The 12,955-nt window shown below is 36.3% G+C and overlaps 1 protein-coding gene across 1 annotated transcript in view; it reads right to left on the bottom strand.

The window, feature by feature from the left end:
- Positions 1–12,955, bottom strand: part of galnt14 (UDP-N-acetyl-alpha-D-galactosamine:polypeptide N-acetylgalactosaminyltransferase 14 (GalNAc-T14)) — a 297,487-nt gene that overhangs the window by 57,906 nt on the left and 226,626 nt on the right. The window contains exons 6-7 of the mRNA XM_030128374.1: positions 12,340–12,461; positions 3,248–3,335 (exon numbers count right to left, since the gene is read on the bottom strand). Coding sequence (XP_029984234.1) covers positions 3,248–3,335; positions 12,340–12,461 — 210 coding nt within the window. The remainder of the gene's footprint in view (positions 1–3,247; positions 3,336–12,339; positions 12,462–12,955) is intronic.

Raw genomic sequence — 12,955 nt, 5'->3', positions numbered from 1 at the left:
TATGCCTCACCTCGTCTCCTTGGCCCTTACACCAGATGAGAAAAGAAAAGAGGAAAGAGAAGCCAAGGAAATAGGCAAGGTTTGAATTTTACTTGAATGTGTGTGTAATGGCTGTACGTTATTTTGCGCCAATGTACTAATGTACTTTATGATCTCTGACCATTGGGTAGTTATTTAAACTTATGATTAACATTTCATTTATTTCACAGCAGGACGTAATGGTGATGTGATTATAGGTGATGTAGGAATGTAATTTTTTTATATATATAACACATACAAGTGCCTTATATATGACTTCCACAAAATTATGATGGTCATCAGTCCTTAATGTGTATTTGAAGGAAGAAAAGACATCCTTCATGATGATCAATTTCCAGGCCACAATCAAACATCTAGTAGTTGAGGGGCTAAGAAGGTCATAAATAAGGACTTGAGAAGAGAAAGAACCCATTTTAAATTCCCCAAATCCTATGCTGTTACCAGGCATAGGATCAGTCATTTTGCAAGTACATAGATAATTTTCAGAAGGAATGATGTTTAAATAGTTTGTAATGTACAATAGGTGTGTTAATATTATTATAGACTACAATATGCATGAAAATAACAGGATATTTAGTCGGGATATTTAGAGGGACCAAAATGAGACAACATATAATTTGAAATCTCATAAAATTACCAGGTGTATAAAGGTACCGTTAACCCCACAAATGTAATAAACTGCAAACACAATAAAAACTTGCAGATTTTAACGTAATAATCCATTAACTTGCCCACAAACATAATAACAGTTGCTTACCACAAACGTAACACCTCATTTCCCACAAATATAATAATTATTACTTTGGTGGTGATTTATTACATAGGTGGGACGGTAAAAATCTTCAGTTTCCAAAATTGTAATAACTTCCCACAAATGTAATAAATTAGTAAATCACATTCCCATTTATTCTTGTCTTTTGAATACTTGCCTGTTTAGAATGATCAAATGTTGCAGTTAAACCACATGGTACTAACTCCAGATTAATAGGTGTTTAATTACAAATACAAGTGGAGGAACAAAACAGAATGTGCAAAAATGTTGTAAAGGTTTTATTATAAAATCTTCAATATGAACTGGATATTATTTATTCTCATTAAGTATAATAGAAGCCTATGTTTGAACCATGTAAATAAAATGTCTGGATATGATTATGATAACAACGGAGATGATAGAAGCACACTGTGGGAAAATTAGGTATTACGTTTGTGGTAGGCGACTGTTATTACATTTGTGGAAAAGTTATTACATTTGTGGGATTATTACGTTAAAAGCTGCACATTTTTTTTTTACATTTGTGGGAGTTATTACGTTTGTGGGGTTAACAAATACTGTTGGGCCAAAAAATACTTTTCTCATATGCTAATGAGGGTCCTAAAAATGGAGAGCCAGATGCTTTGACAAAAAAAACACTACACAACTAATCTACAACTATGCTTGTAAACAAGGACAAAACCTCATTTTACAAGTATTAGGTTTCATGTCAATTTGTTGATTTATGCCTTTGTGTGTGGATCCAAAATATTTCTCGGTTTAGTAAAAGAGTGTTGATGTTATTATTAATTTGTACTTTTCACTGTGTGTGTGTGTGTGTGTGTGTGTGTGTGTGTGTATGAAGAAATAAAAGTGTGTGTTACAACACAGACGTACCACAAAGCGTCCATACTCTATCTGTGTGTTGATCAATAAACGTCCCTCTTATAATGTCTTTTTTTTTGTTATGAGTGACGACTTCATCTATAATTAAAATGTCTTTTGTGATCCCCTTCAATTACCCATGTGTAAGTCAACATATGTGTGTGTGTGTGTGTGTGTGCGTGTGTGTGTGTGTGTGTAAGAGAAAGCACCATGGACAGGACTATTATCAACATTGATTGCTGCATCGCTGTTACCAAGAGAAGAAGATTGGAATAAGACAGACTAATGGAAAGACCGGGACTGTGAAGCTCTTAGCACAGATTGCCTTCAGAAAAAATTGGGGGATGACAGAGGGAGAAAAGTGGAAAACACAGCAGTGTATTGTTCAGATACATTATCAAGCTATTTAGTTTTAACTCATCTGTAACGGCAGAAAAAGCCTTCCTCGGATACTCTGCTCTACATCATTGATCTGTGATGCTCACTGCATTAGAGGACAGTCACCCATTTATCCTCACATCCTGCATTCTCCAATTTCAATTAGTGATTTTCTGGTTTCATGTGTCTTTATAGCATCAATGCACAGAAAAAAGTCAATCTTGAACTTAAACTGAAAGTGACTTCATTCACCATCACATTTTTAATAAAGTTTATAATCTTATAAATGACACGCTTTTGATTTTGTGTGAGTTTTATTTTATTTCATTTAAATCATTCATTGACCATTGTTTAAACTTTTTGATTCAATTTTGTTCTTCTATTCAATGTCCAGACTTGAATGCATAATTCCATTTAAAAAAAAGCTAAATATCGCTCTTTTAACAAGATGCAACCTGTAAACTCTTGAAGTATTTTTCCATGTATATAACGGTTAGTAAATGGTGACTGGATGGAACCAAATTTAGAGAGATTTATTAGCAGAAATAAAATATAGTATACTTAGACATACATATTTTTGTTTTCATAACTATATGATCAGGTTTCTTTAATTTAGAATGAGCTCTTTATGTCTGCAGGAGTAATGTGTCTTCCATTAAGTTGACCCTGTTGTGCTGCCATGTTTGTACAGTAGCTCCGCGTGGACGAATCAAACACTGGCTCCAGAGAGAACATTTCTTGCTTGACCTTGGCCAACCAAATTGAGTCTAAACCAGTGTAGAAGCTTTGTTGGAGTAACAGATTACAAAGTAATGGATTACTGTAATTTCATTACTTTTATGGATAACAAAATAAGGTAACGCACTACACCAAGCATATCAATACCTAAATTACATTACTGGACTGTAGGAACATGATTTCTTGTGTTATTTAAGCCAGGTTCCATTGACTGTTTCCGACATGAAGGGACAGTCTAAAACGCTGAATGTAAAAAAGCTTAACGTAGCTAAATGCCTTAAAGCTTTTCAGCCAGAAAGCTGCAAAAGCAGACTTCCCCCATGTAATATACACACATGTACACACATATGTATTCCAAATATCCAGGATTTATCAGTAAAAATACCCTTCATTTTTAATGTTTCTAGGCCACTAAAACAGCTACACATATATATATGGAAGGTGATGACTTCCTACCTCCACGGAGGTCAGCAGAGGCTGCTACATAGGCGAAGGTGTCCATGTTGATGATGTCTATGACTGGGCTAACCACACATGTGGGGTCCTGGAAGAAAAAAAAACAAACAAAAAAACCACAACATTCAACACATGTCTATAAGTTACAGGAATAAAAAGCAAAAACACGAAAATGATCTAAAGAAAACAGCAGAGAAAAAAAAGAAAGGCAAATGTGCTCCTGTGCAAAGACCAATGACTTGTACAGCAATAAATGAGATTTTCAGTCCAGTGTGTGTGCATGTGTGAAAAAGACTATATATTCCAAGGTCATTATACAGCACAGTATTAAAAGGAGTTTCAGTCATTCAGCAGCGATCATGCAGACAGCACATTTACTGAGGTGAGAATGACCTCTACCTCTGTTCGCTTCAACTCAGTTTCATTTTATTCACTTTTCAGCCATTAACATCACACTGTTAAACCACTGAAAAGAAAACACAGAGAAAATGCTCTGCAAGAAAGACAATATGAATAAAACAGTGAGTACAGGGTTAATGCACACAAACAATCTGATGGATAAAATCCTTATAAGAGTCTTTTTATATGAGTTAGGTGAAGGTAAGGTCATCCTGCTGTGAGAAACATGCTGAGATCTTTATATCTACTTTACCTGAATGAATCACTGACAGACCAAAAGATGTTCAGGTATAAATTATCAAACATGTGCTACTGAGAAAAACACCTCAAGACAAGAAATAAAATGTGTTTCTATTGCACAAGAAGATACTGTAAATCAGTAAATATTAAACTACGCAGTGACAGTGATGGAGGTGGAACAAAGCATGAATGGCAGAAATAATGTTACAAATTCAAGACACTATGACTTTAATGAAAAACTATTCAGTAGATGGGTTTACAATGGCACCGATATTCCACAAATAATGGAAATAACAGTTTGATTATGTACACAACTCAAGGGGAAAAGGTTGACTCAAATCAGAATGAATTTTCATTGTGGTTGAGAGGGGTGGAGTAAATCTCTGATGGTGATGATGTTGGAGAGGAGAAATATTCGCCTGATGACCATGTAAACACTTGTCTCTTAAATTTTCCGGGAAAGACAGAAACGAGGATTTAGCAACACAAAACTGGTCTGTGACTGATAAAACTTTTTGTTGTATTTAGCAAAACAACTACATTGTAGTAGAGCCCACAAGAGCAAGAGGTCATGAGTTAGATTTCATAAGTTTCATTATGTGCTTCACAAAAAAACAGCAAGCAAAACCAAAACTCTGGCTGACAAACAAGCAGAGATAACGGTAATGAAATAACACTTCAAACCTATGCAAAGTTCTCAATGACCCTAAGATTAATTTCAGAATTCCTGAATTTTCTGTAGACACTTAGTATTATTGTGGTTTCATAAGTGATGAAGCAACAAGGATGGAATAAACATATTCTTTACATTTTCAAACATTATGACAGAAAAAAAAAAGTTGTGTGCACATCTAGGCTACTATAATGACACTACAGGATGAAAACATGCAGAGACAGATGCAACTTTAATATAACATACTCTTTTATTGTAGATTTACCCTCTGTTTTCAACTGCCCATTCAATCACTTCGTTCTGGTTTTGGGCCTGACTGACTCACCAAGTCTAATTCACAAGGTCTCAATTAGAGAAATTTCAGTAATGATGACAAATTTGCTTTGATATGAAGAATGAAAAGACGTTGTGAACGGCCCAAGGACTCATCTAATCAGATGAATAAATGAAAATAAAAATCTAAGTGTTTACATTAAGAGTGGACCTTGAAGCCAACGCAAGCCAATAAGTGTTTTCTTTAGAGCAGCTGTTACTAACAGGGATAAGACTTAAGATCTATTTATCCACTGAAAAATAAATAAAATAAAAAAATATATTGATATCAGATCACTGAAATGAGGTTTAAGGTTTCTCTGCTTCTAAATCCCTTTTTTTTAAATCTTTATATGAGACTCATTTCTAATTTATTCCATTGTGAAAGAGCTGTCTTGAGGATTATTTGGTATTTGGCTAATCTGAAAATTGACTTCCACGCTAATTAAAAATATTCATGTTTTTTCTTGCAAACCACACAAACCATGCATATATCTGTGGATAGCTGCCATGCTGTTAAAAATAAATATATTATAATGCTGTGAATATTTGCTTCATGAAAGCAGAGCAGATGCATCCATATATCTTAACATAAAGCTGTGGAAAAAATGGAAAAAATACAAGCTTATGTATTTTTTTCCTGCCAGCATCATTCACTGTCATTTCATCTTCCATAAGGCCACAAGACCCTCATGCATTTAGTTTAGTTATTGCCCTCTCAACTCTTAAACGAAGTCCTAAACCGCTGTAAAAGTGAAAGCTGGCAAACTGTCTGCACTTGATTTCCCTCATATTTCTGGCTTGATGGGACCATTTGCTTTTTACAAGGATAAAAGTACAACAACACACACACACACACAATCGAGCCAGACTTAAGACCCCTGTTAAATCACGGAGTGTCCCTCTATTAGTTTGGTCAAACGGCTGGATGCATCTTCAGCCAGTGATATTACAGAGCAGGTGGAGCGGTTCTGGACCATTAGCTGCAGGGTCAGTGCAAGGGGACGCAGGCTGCATCCCTCTACAGCTACAGCCACATTACAAAGCACTGCCTCCGCTTTAATAGCTGTTGGGTAATGACACCGTGCAGCACTCAGGGTGAAGCATTTGCAGCATTACTGTTGTAATTGGATGAGTGTTATTTTCAAATCGCTCGGGAGCTCTTTCTTAATTTCAGTCATTTCTTCTTTTTTCCCACTGATTTGAAATGAGGAAGTTTAATGACCGAGTTAAGAGGAAAACTGACCTCAGAACTCTCCGTATTATCTGACCTTCATGCATCTATACAATATTAGCGCTGCATTGGACAGATGTTAGCAATATGAGTAAAAATACTCTAAAATAATCACTCAGACCCTCCATGTTCAATTTCTGCAGCAAAAATATTATGCCAGCAATCCCATTTGAATATTTCTAGATGTTTTAAGCAATTCTCAAGGCCATTTTGAGGATGTTTGTGTGTCTTACTGCCACTTTAAAGTAGTTCTTTATCCATGGCTATAATAAAACATTTTTTACAAAATGCACCACTAAAAAGATATTTTATTATTATTGGGGTTTTTTTCAGTAAGGCTTTTATTCATTGAAATTCTAACTACGTACACTGCATGACTGTTTTTACATTCACACGAAATGTAAACTGCAGATGATGAAGATAAACCAAATTATTAAAAGTTACATGCAAAAATCCATCTTGTGACCGAGGTGGATTCAGACAGCTTCATTAGCTATTAGCCACAAAAATGACTTAATTCAGAACCAGTTGTAGCTTTATTTGGTATAAAAGTGACTGAACATGAATTATCTAACACATATACTTTGATACATTTCATGACCTGGTTAGGATTGAGGCTTATTCGCTCAACCACTGAAAAGATTATAATTGAGAGGAAATGTGGTCATGTCCCACACAATATGGTGAACATTCACTGATTTTTTTTAACACCTCTAAATTCTGAACAATATCTGGTTGGTATTAACAATGAGTCCTTATACATGACCATACAAATCTGATAACTAGGGGTAATCAATTAATTGTAATAATAGATTCTGATGCATTTACATGCACTTCAGCAATGCAATAATCAAAAAACCCTGGTTTAGATGTTTCAGTCCAGCATTTGATTTGATTGATTTCTTTCAGAGTATGCATGCATGTAGTGATAGTAGTGTCAAACTTCTTTTTTATGTGTGCACAGATTTTAAAGAATGAGGGAAAAAAAATCTGATTAATGAGTATACATGAGCTCATTGGCACCTGCACGTGTATGTCTGTATGGCTTGTGCATACCTCGGAGAAAGAGAGAGAAAGGTATGTTGCGGTACTTATGGAGAACTCCCTCCCCCCGCTTATGATTTATTGATCCCCCGTCTTAAAAGCATGTGAAGTTTCACTCTTTTACAGCCGTGTGGTCTGAGTGTACTTGTCGTGAGGTACAGCACGGACCACCACCTCACCACCCACCCCCCCATCTGTGGACCCATGCATTCCTCCGAATGCAGGTCTGCAGGCGTGCATACATGAGCATTGAGGAGAAATCTAAGTGTGTTAATCCGATTTCTCCCAATACAATAACTGCAGCTGTCTGATAAAGCATATCACATTGTGCTGTTTACACGATCAGTAGAATAATCTGATAACTCCAAAAATCAATAATGATCAGATTTTTACTGTGCATGTAAACAGGCTCAGTGATGTCAATGACACACCGCTGTACTCCACCGTTGTCTTTAGGTTGTTTTTTGAGATGTGAAAATAAAAATGTGTTTAAGTGCCAAAAACCCAAATAATAAGAGAGATAAAAAAAATACACATGCAGAAAGGCCGGTGTTTCCATTTGCATTTAAATAAAATGGAATAAAGTCTTAAGAGGTATAGCAAAGCCTGTTTTTAGTTGAATTACGTTTACAGACTTAGGATATTAAAGTGTTAATATAAATGTACTTGAGTTACCTATTGTAATAATTATGAACATATTGGTTTCTGGTTTTCATGAATATAGAAACAAACATGTAGACCATAATTGATTATTTTATCATAATTTTAGTTCTTTATCCTAAAAGTAACCATAGATTTACTACTATCTACTACTTAAACAAATAATTTTTCCTAAAAACCCACTATTTGTGCTTGGCAGAGTACATTCATGACCCTGTTGTACCATTGATCATGAGACCACGCTGGTGCTCCGTTCTGACTCATACATCTTCTATAAAAACACCTATATTAGACCATTTCATTTTTCCGTTATTCTCTACTCCTCTGCAGGTGACTTTTCTTTCTTTGGTGACTCATTTTGCATTGTCTGCTCAGCTTTATTATTCTACCATTATAAAAAAATATAAATATATAAATGTATCACTTACAGTGCCCACCAGACCAGACACATGTCACTGTTCAGTTTTTCATATTTCTGCACCTGTGTAGCATTCTTTGATTCTTTCACTTATTATTCAAGCTCTCACAACTCAAGTAGCAAATAAACACCAGCTCATTTGCATTGAGGTGAGGTATTTTCAGGCGTATATGTGAAAATCCCACGGCAAAAAATGGAGCAAAGACTTAAAAATGGAAAGATGTAGCTTCTATTGTTAGGGATATGAATATAAAAATTTTACTTTGGTATATAGAAGCTGATATGACACTGCCAGCAGTAAATAACAATGAGAAAACTGCACAATACCCATTAGCGTTAGCTGAAGAAATGCAGTTAAAGCTTCATGTGACCAGATAAGTATAAAAATAATGAGCTACAGTGGAAGTTTAGAAGGACTTTGGCTCTGTACATCAGTGAGACAGACAATCATTTTGAGGTGAGTAAACTGTCATGGTGGTCCAGAGTTTGCCTGTGTGTGTTTATCTGAATCAATAGCTCATACATTTAAATCTAAATATATGACTATAAAGTGCCTGCGAAGACAGTGATGGATGGCTCCCCTGCACACACGCTCAAACTGTATAAATATGGATGTGGTGATATGGCAGCACAGGCTCTGTGGTGGTTTTACTTATCGATCGCTCCTCTGTAGATGAAGATCAAAGGTCTTTAATATCAGCAGAAACAACGGGAGGTTTGATGTACGGGTGAAGGAGTGGACAGGTAAATGAATAAGGAGATGGGAAAAGAGAAGAGGAGGGGTGAGGAAATAAAGTAGGGTAGGAGGAAAACAATAAAATATGAAAGTACAGGAGTGAAAAGAATGCGATATGGAATGAGAAAGTGAGAGGACTGAGGAGAAGGTTAAAAAGGGGGAAGGTAGACTTAAAAGCAGAGGTGTGAGGACAAAGGAGAGATGAGAAGGAAACACAAGAGACTGGAGAGGAGGCAGATATTATGGGAAATGTTTGCTTAGGTTTAACTAAATATATTCTGGGCCCTGATCCTGATTTGGGTTTCGGGTGAAAGGAATAAACCTATGCCTATTTCCCACTGCCAGTATCAGCTCAACTTGCCTCGTTTCCACTACATGACAGCAGGGACCAACCAATATGACACAGTCTGGCCCAAAAAATCCCACACACAATATTTTTTTGGACCGCCTTTAGGTTTAATTACAGGAAGCATTCAGCGTGGCACTGTTTATGCCATGCAATGTTTATGCACTGTCACAATAAATGTCACAGCATTTGTTCCGGCCCATAGTTTCATCAGTTTTTTGCCAAATCATGATGGTCGAACCACTGTGTAAAGTCTTCTCCATCACATCCCAAAGATTGTCCACGGGGTTCAGGTCTGGACTCTGAGGTGGCCAATCCATGTGTTAAAATGCTCCCTGAACCTATCTTTAAAATTTGAGCCTGATTAATCCTGGCATTGTCCAACCTTTATGCTAACTAGCAAACTCATAGTTATTTACTTTACAATTCACATAAAGCATCCAATGGGCTTCCTAAATGAACATAACAGGATACATCTGATGATATCGGTTCTGATATTGGGTCTCAAGCCCAGTGGAGGGCCAGTTTAGGACATGAAAATTAGGTCAGTCTTACAATCCCCCCACCCCCAAAATGATTCTTAGAGGAAATAGTAAAGCGTCTTAAGTTTCACTTAAACTTGTACGGTCTGTGTGTACTCACTGTTAGGTACGGCATGGACCGCAGTGAGTACTATACCTGCAATGGAAATGCTGCATGCCAAACTGAGTCGAGCTATACCGAGTCAAGGTTAATTCCAGCTGATACTAGAAGTGTAAATGCATCGTATCATTTTTATCCACCACTAATTGAAGGTCTTTTAACCTTATCATTTATTTATGTCTATCTGTGAAAGACATGAACAGCTTCAAAGGTATTGTGAAAGCTGACTCTGAGATAATCGAAGACCAGCAAAGATACTTGGGTTTCCTTTGGCAGAAAGCAAAAGGTACTATAAGCCAATCGGACCATGTTCTTTCCATTGAATTCACTGTGATGCCCTCAGGCCACATGTGCTCCTTTGCAGAACAAAGTTCTTCCCTGTGTCTTTCATTTGTTCTCCTATTGAGCTGCTAAACACTGGACTAATAAAAAAATAACTGTTAAACTGTTCACCCTCTGTAATTCATTTATTTAATAATGAAATGTGAAATTTTTTACAACCCTGCCTGTAAGTTTCTGAAGTAGTGTGTGTATAGCCAAGGTTAACTTCAAATGAGAAAGTGAATATGAACAGTTAGGTCCATATAAACACTGCTAATGTTAGTGATAAAAAAAATCTGTAATTTCCTAGTTTGGGATAGATAAAGTACATCTATTTATCTATCTAAAGCAGCCAATTTTTCATCATTTGATCCACGTCAAACTATGATACAATATATTTAGGGATATTTTTTATAAAAGAGGGCTTCATGCAAGATTCTCAAGCTTCTCTGAGCTTCTATTTCTTTTTCTATTTGGAGTGAGAGTGGGATTTATATAGATCACAGTCATGGAGCAAATGTTCATGGGATTGTGTCGGCCAGAGTGGTTCAGCCACTGCTTGATTGGTCCGTATCTTTTTATCATTATTATTCTGGTTTGGATGGAGGGCATGTGTTAATTATGATGTTGTGACCAATCAACTAATCAACTTGAACTGGCTCCATTTTTTTTTACTTCAAAAAGTGACTGAAAAACTCACCCTTGTCCCTGTGCATTTAAAACCCAGGAATGGTTTGACAGATTGTTTCTAAATGTTCTATTTGGGACAAGGATGAACTGATTTCGGTAGTCAAAGGTCATGTTGCCAATCACTCTTATAAGCATGATATCTCAGGAACACCTCCAGGAATTTCTTCAAATTTGGCACAAACATTAAGTATGCCCCAAGAATGAACTGAAAATATTTCAACTGCCAAAGGTCAAAGGTCAGTCTCATTTTGGTCTTATGGTTATTCATTCTTAGGCACAAAATATCTAGAAAAAACATATCAAAGGAATTTTCTTTCAAACATTCACTTGGATTCAAAGATGAACTGAAAATATTTCAGAGGCAAAAGGTCAAAGGTCAAAAGTCGCTTTGACCTGTGTCCCTTCTTGTGACATCTCTGTACACAAGGATGAACATATATTTGGTCATAACGCCTAGCAACTGAGGGAAATACATGAAGAGATTACGATTCAAGGCTAGTGCACACATTAGATTTAAGTTATGGCTGTTTTTTTACTACAATGAGCTACCAACATCAAATTTAACAAATCCTTGAGAGAATTGTGTAAATGATCCACATCAACACCATGAATCCACCTGTGTCAAACATACCAATAAATTATGAAGTGTAAAGGGCTTTGAGATTAAAAAGTGCTTGAAAGTAATGACATATACAATCATTTAGTGAAAAAAAAAAACTAATTTTACATGATACTTAAAGTCTGTATGACAGTGAAAGGAAAAAACGAATGAACGCATAAAGCTCCCCTGACTCAATTATAAGTGGAATTTAAGAACAAAATCCATTATACATATATAAAAAAAAATATTTAGAAAATATTAATCCGTTTGCAAAAACAACCAGTTGACTGGTTTCCTACAGCAGGACAGGCTCAAAAGGAGTCTATAAGGTGAAAAGAAAAGAGGCAAGATGAGGTGACAGGACAGAAAAAAGGAGGTGTGAAGAGTGAAAATACAGAGGGGGAGGAGATACAGAAAAATGAAGACAAGGTGAGAAAAAGGAGGACGAAATGACAAGTGGTAAAAGACGATATGAGAAGAGGAAGAAGTGAGGACAGCAGAGACAAGTGGGGTGAAAGGAAAAGTGCAGTACTTATTTCTTAATGAGGAGCAATCAGAACAGCATACGCACACAAAGTCCTTCTGTGGAGCAATAAAATACTCCATGCTTTTGAAGTGGCCTTGTTGAAGTTGGTTGCACTGAGCACGCTTAGACGCACACTCTTCTTCAAGGTTAAATATGAGGAAAAAGTCAGAATTTCAATCACAAGCACACATACATACACACATGAACCCCTTTTAGATTTGGTTGTAAACAAAGTGTTGTTGTTGTCTACCTGTTTGATCCTCTGCAGGAGGGGGGGCAGCCAGTCCTTGTTGACCTCACAGTGGCTGTCCAGGAAAGTGAGGACTCCTGCCCTTGCAGCGTCAGCCCCCCGAACTCTGGACCGGATCAGGCCTGATACACAAAAAGAAATAGAGTGTGTTGTTTTTACCCATTAAAACCCAAGCATCCACCGTCGACCAAAACCATCTACTGATCTAAAGCGTTTAATACTTGTTGATCCACTAATCCTATCAATGCATGTAAATAATTGGTGTAAAATACAGTTTGTCATCTTTTCATAGTCATCAGATATGACCCATTTGGACAACCTTTGAAACAATGTCATCTTCAGCAACATTTATTTACCAGTAAAACTCATGGAGTTGGATCAATGACAGTGGATGGAGACACTTGGTTTATGTTCAGCTAATGCTCTGTTTCACTGAAGAAGTCCTTTTTTCTGCAGTTTTCTTTGTTTTGATACAATAACCTTTGAATTTACTCTGAGTTTTCATGAACATCTAAATTAAATACAGGAAATTAGATATAGAAAATACATGACATACATTGAAAAATGCAAAACACAGAGAATAATATTATAATAAATGGTGATAAATGACCCAAGA

The sequence above is a fragment of the Sphaeramia orbicularis genome, chromosome 24 (genome assembly GCF_902148855.1).
Source record: "Sphaeramia orbicularis chromosome 24, fSphaOr1.1, whole genome shotgun sequence".
NCBI lineage: Eukaryota > Metazoa > Chordata > Actinopteri > Kurtiformes > Apogonidae > Sphaeramia > Sphaeramia orbicularis.
The sequence above is the reverse complement of the archived record's forward strand: the minus strand, read 5'-3'. Positions and strand labels throughout refer to the sequence as shown.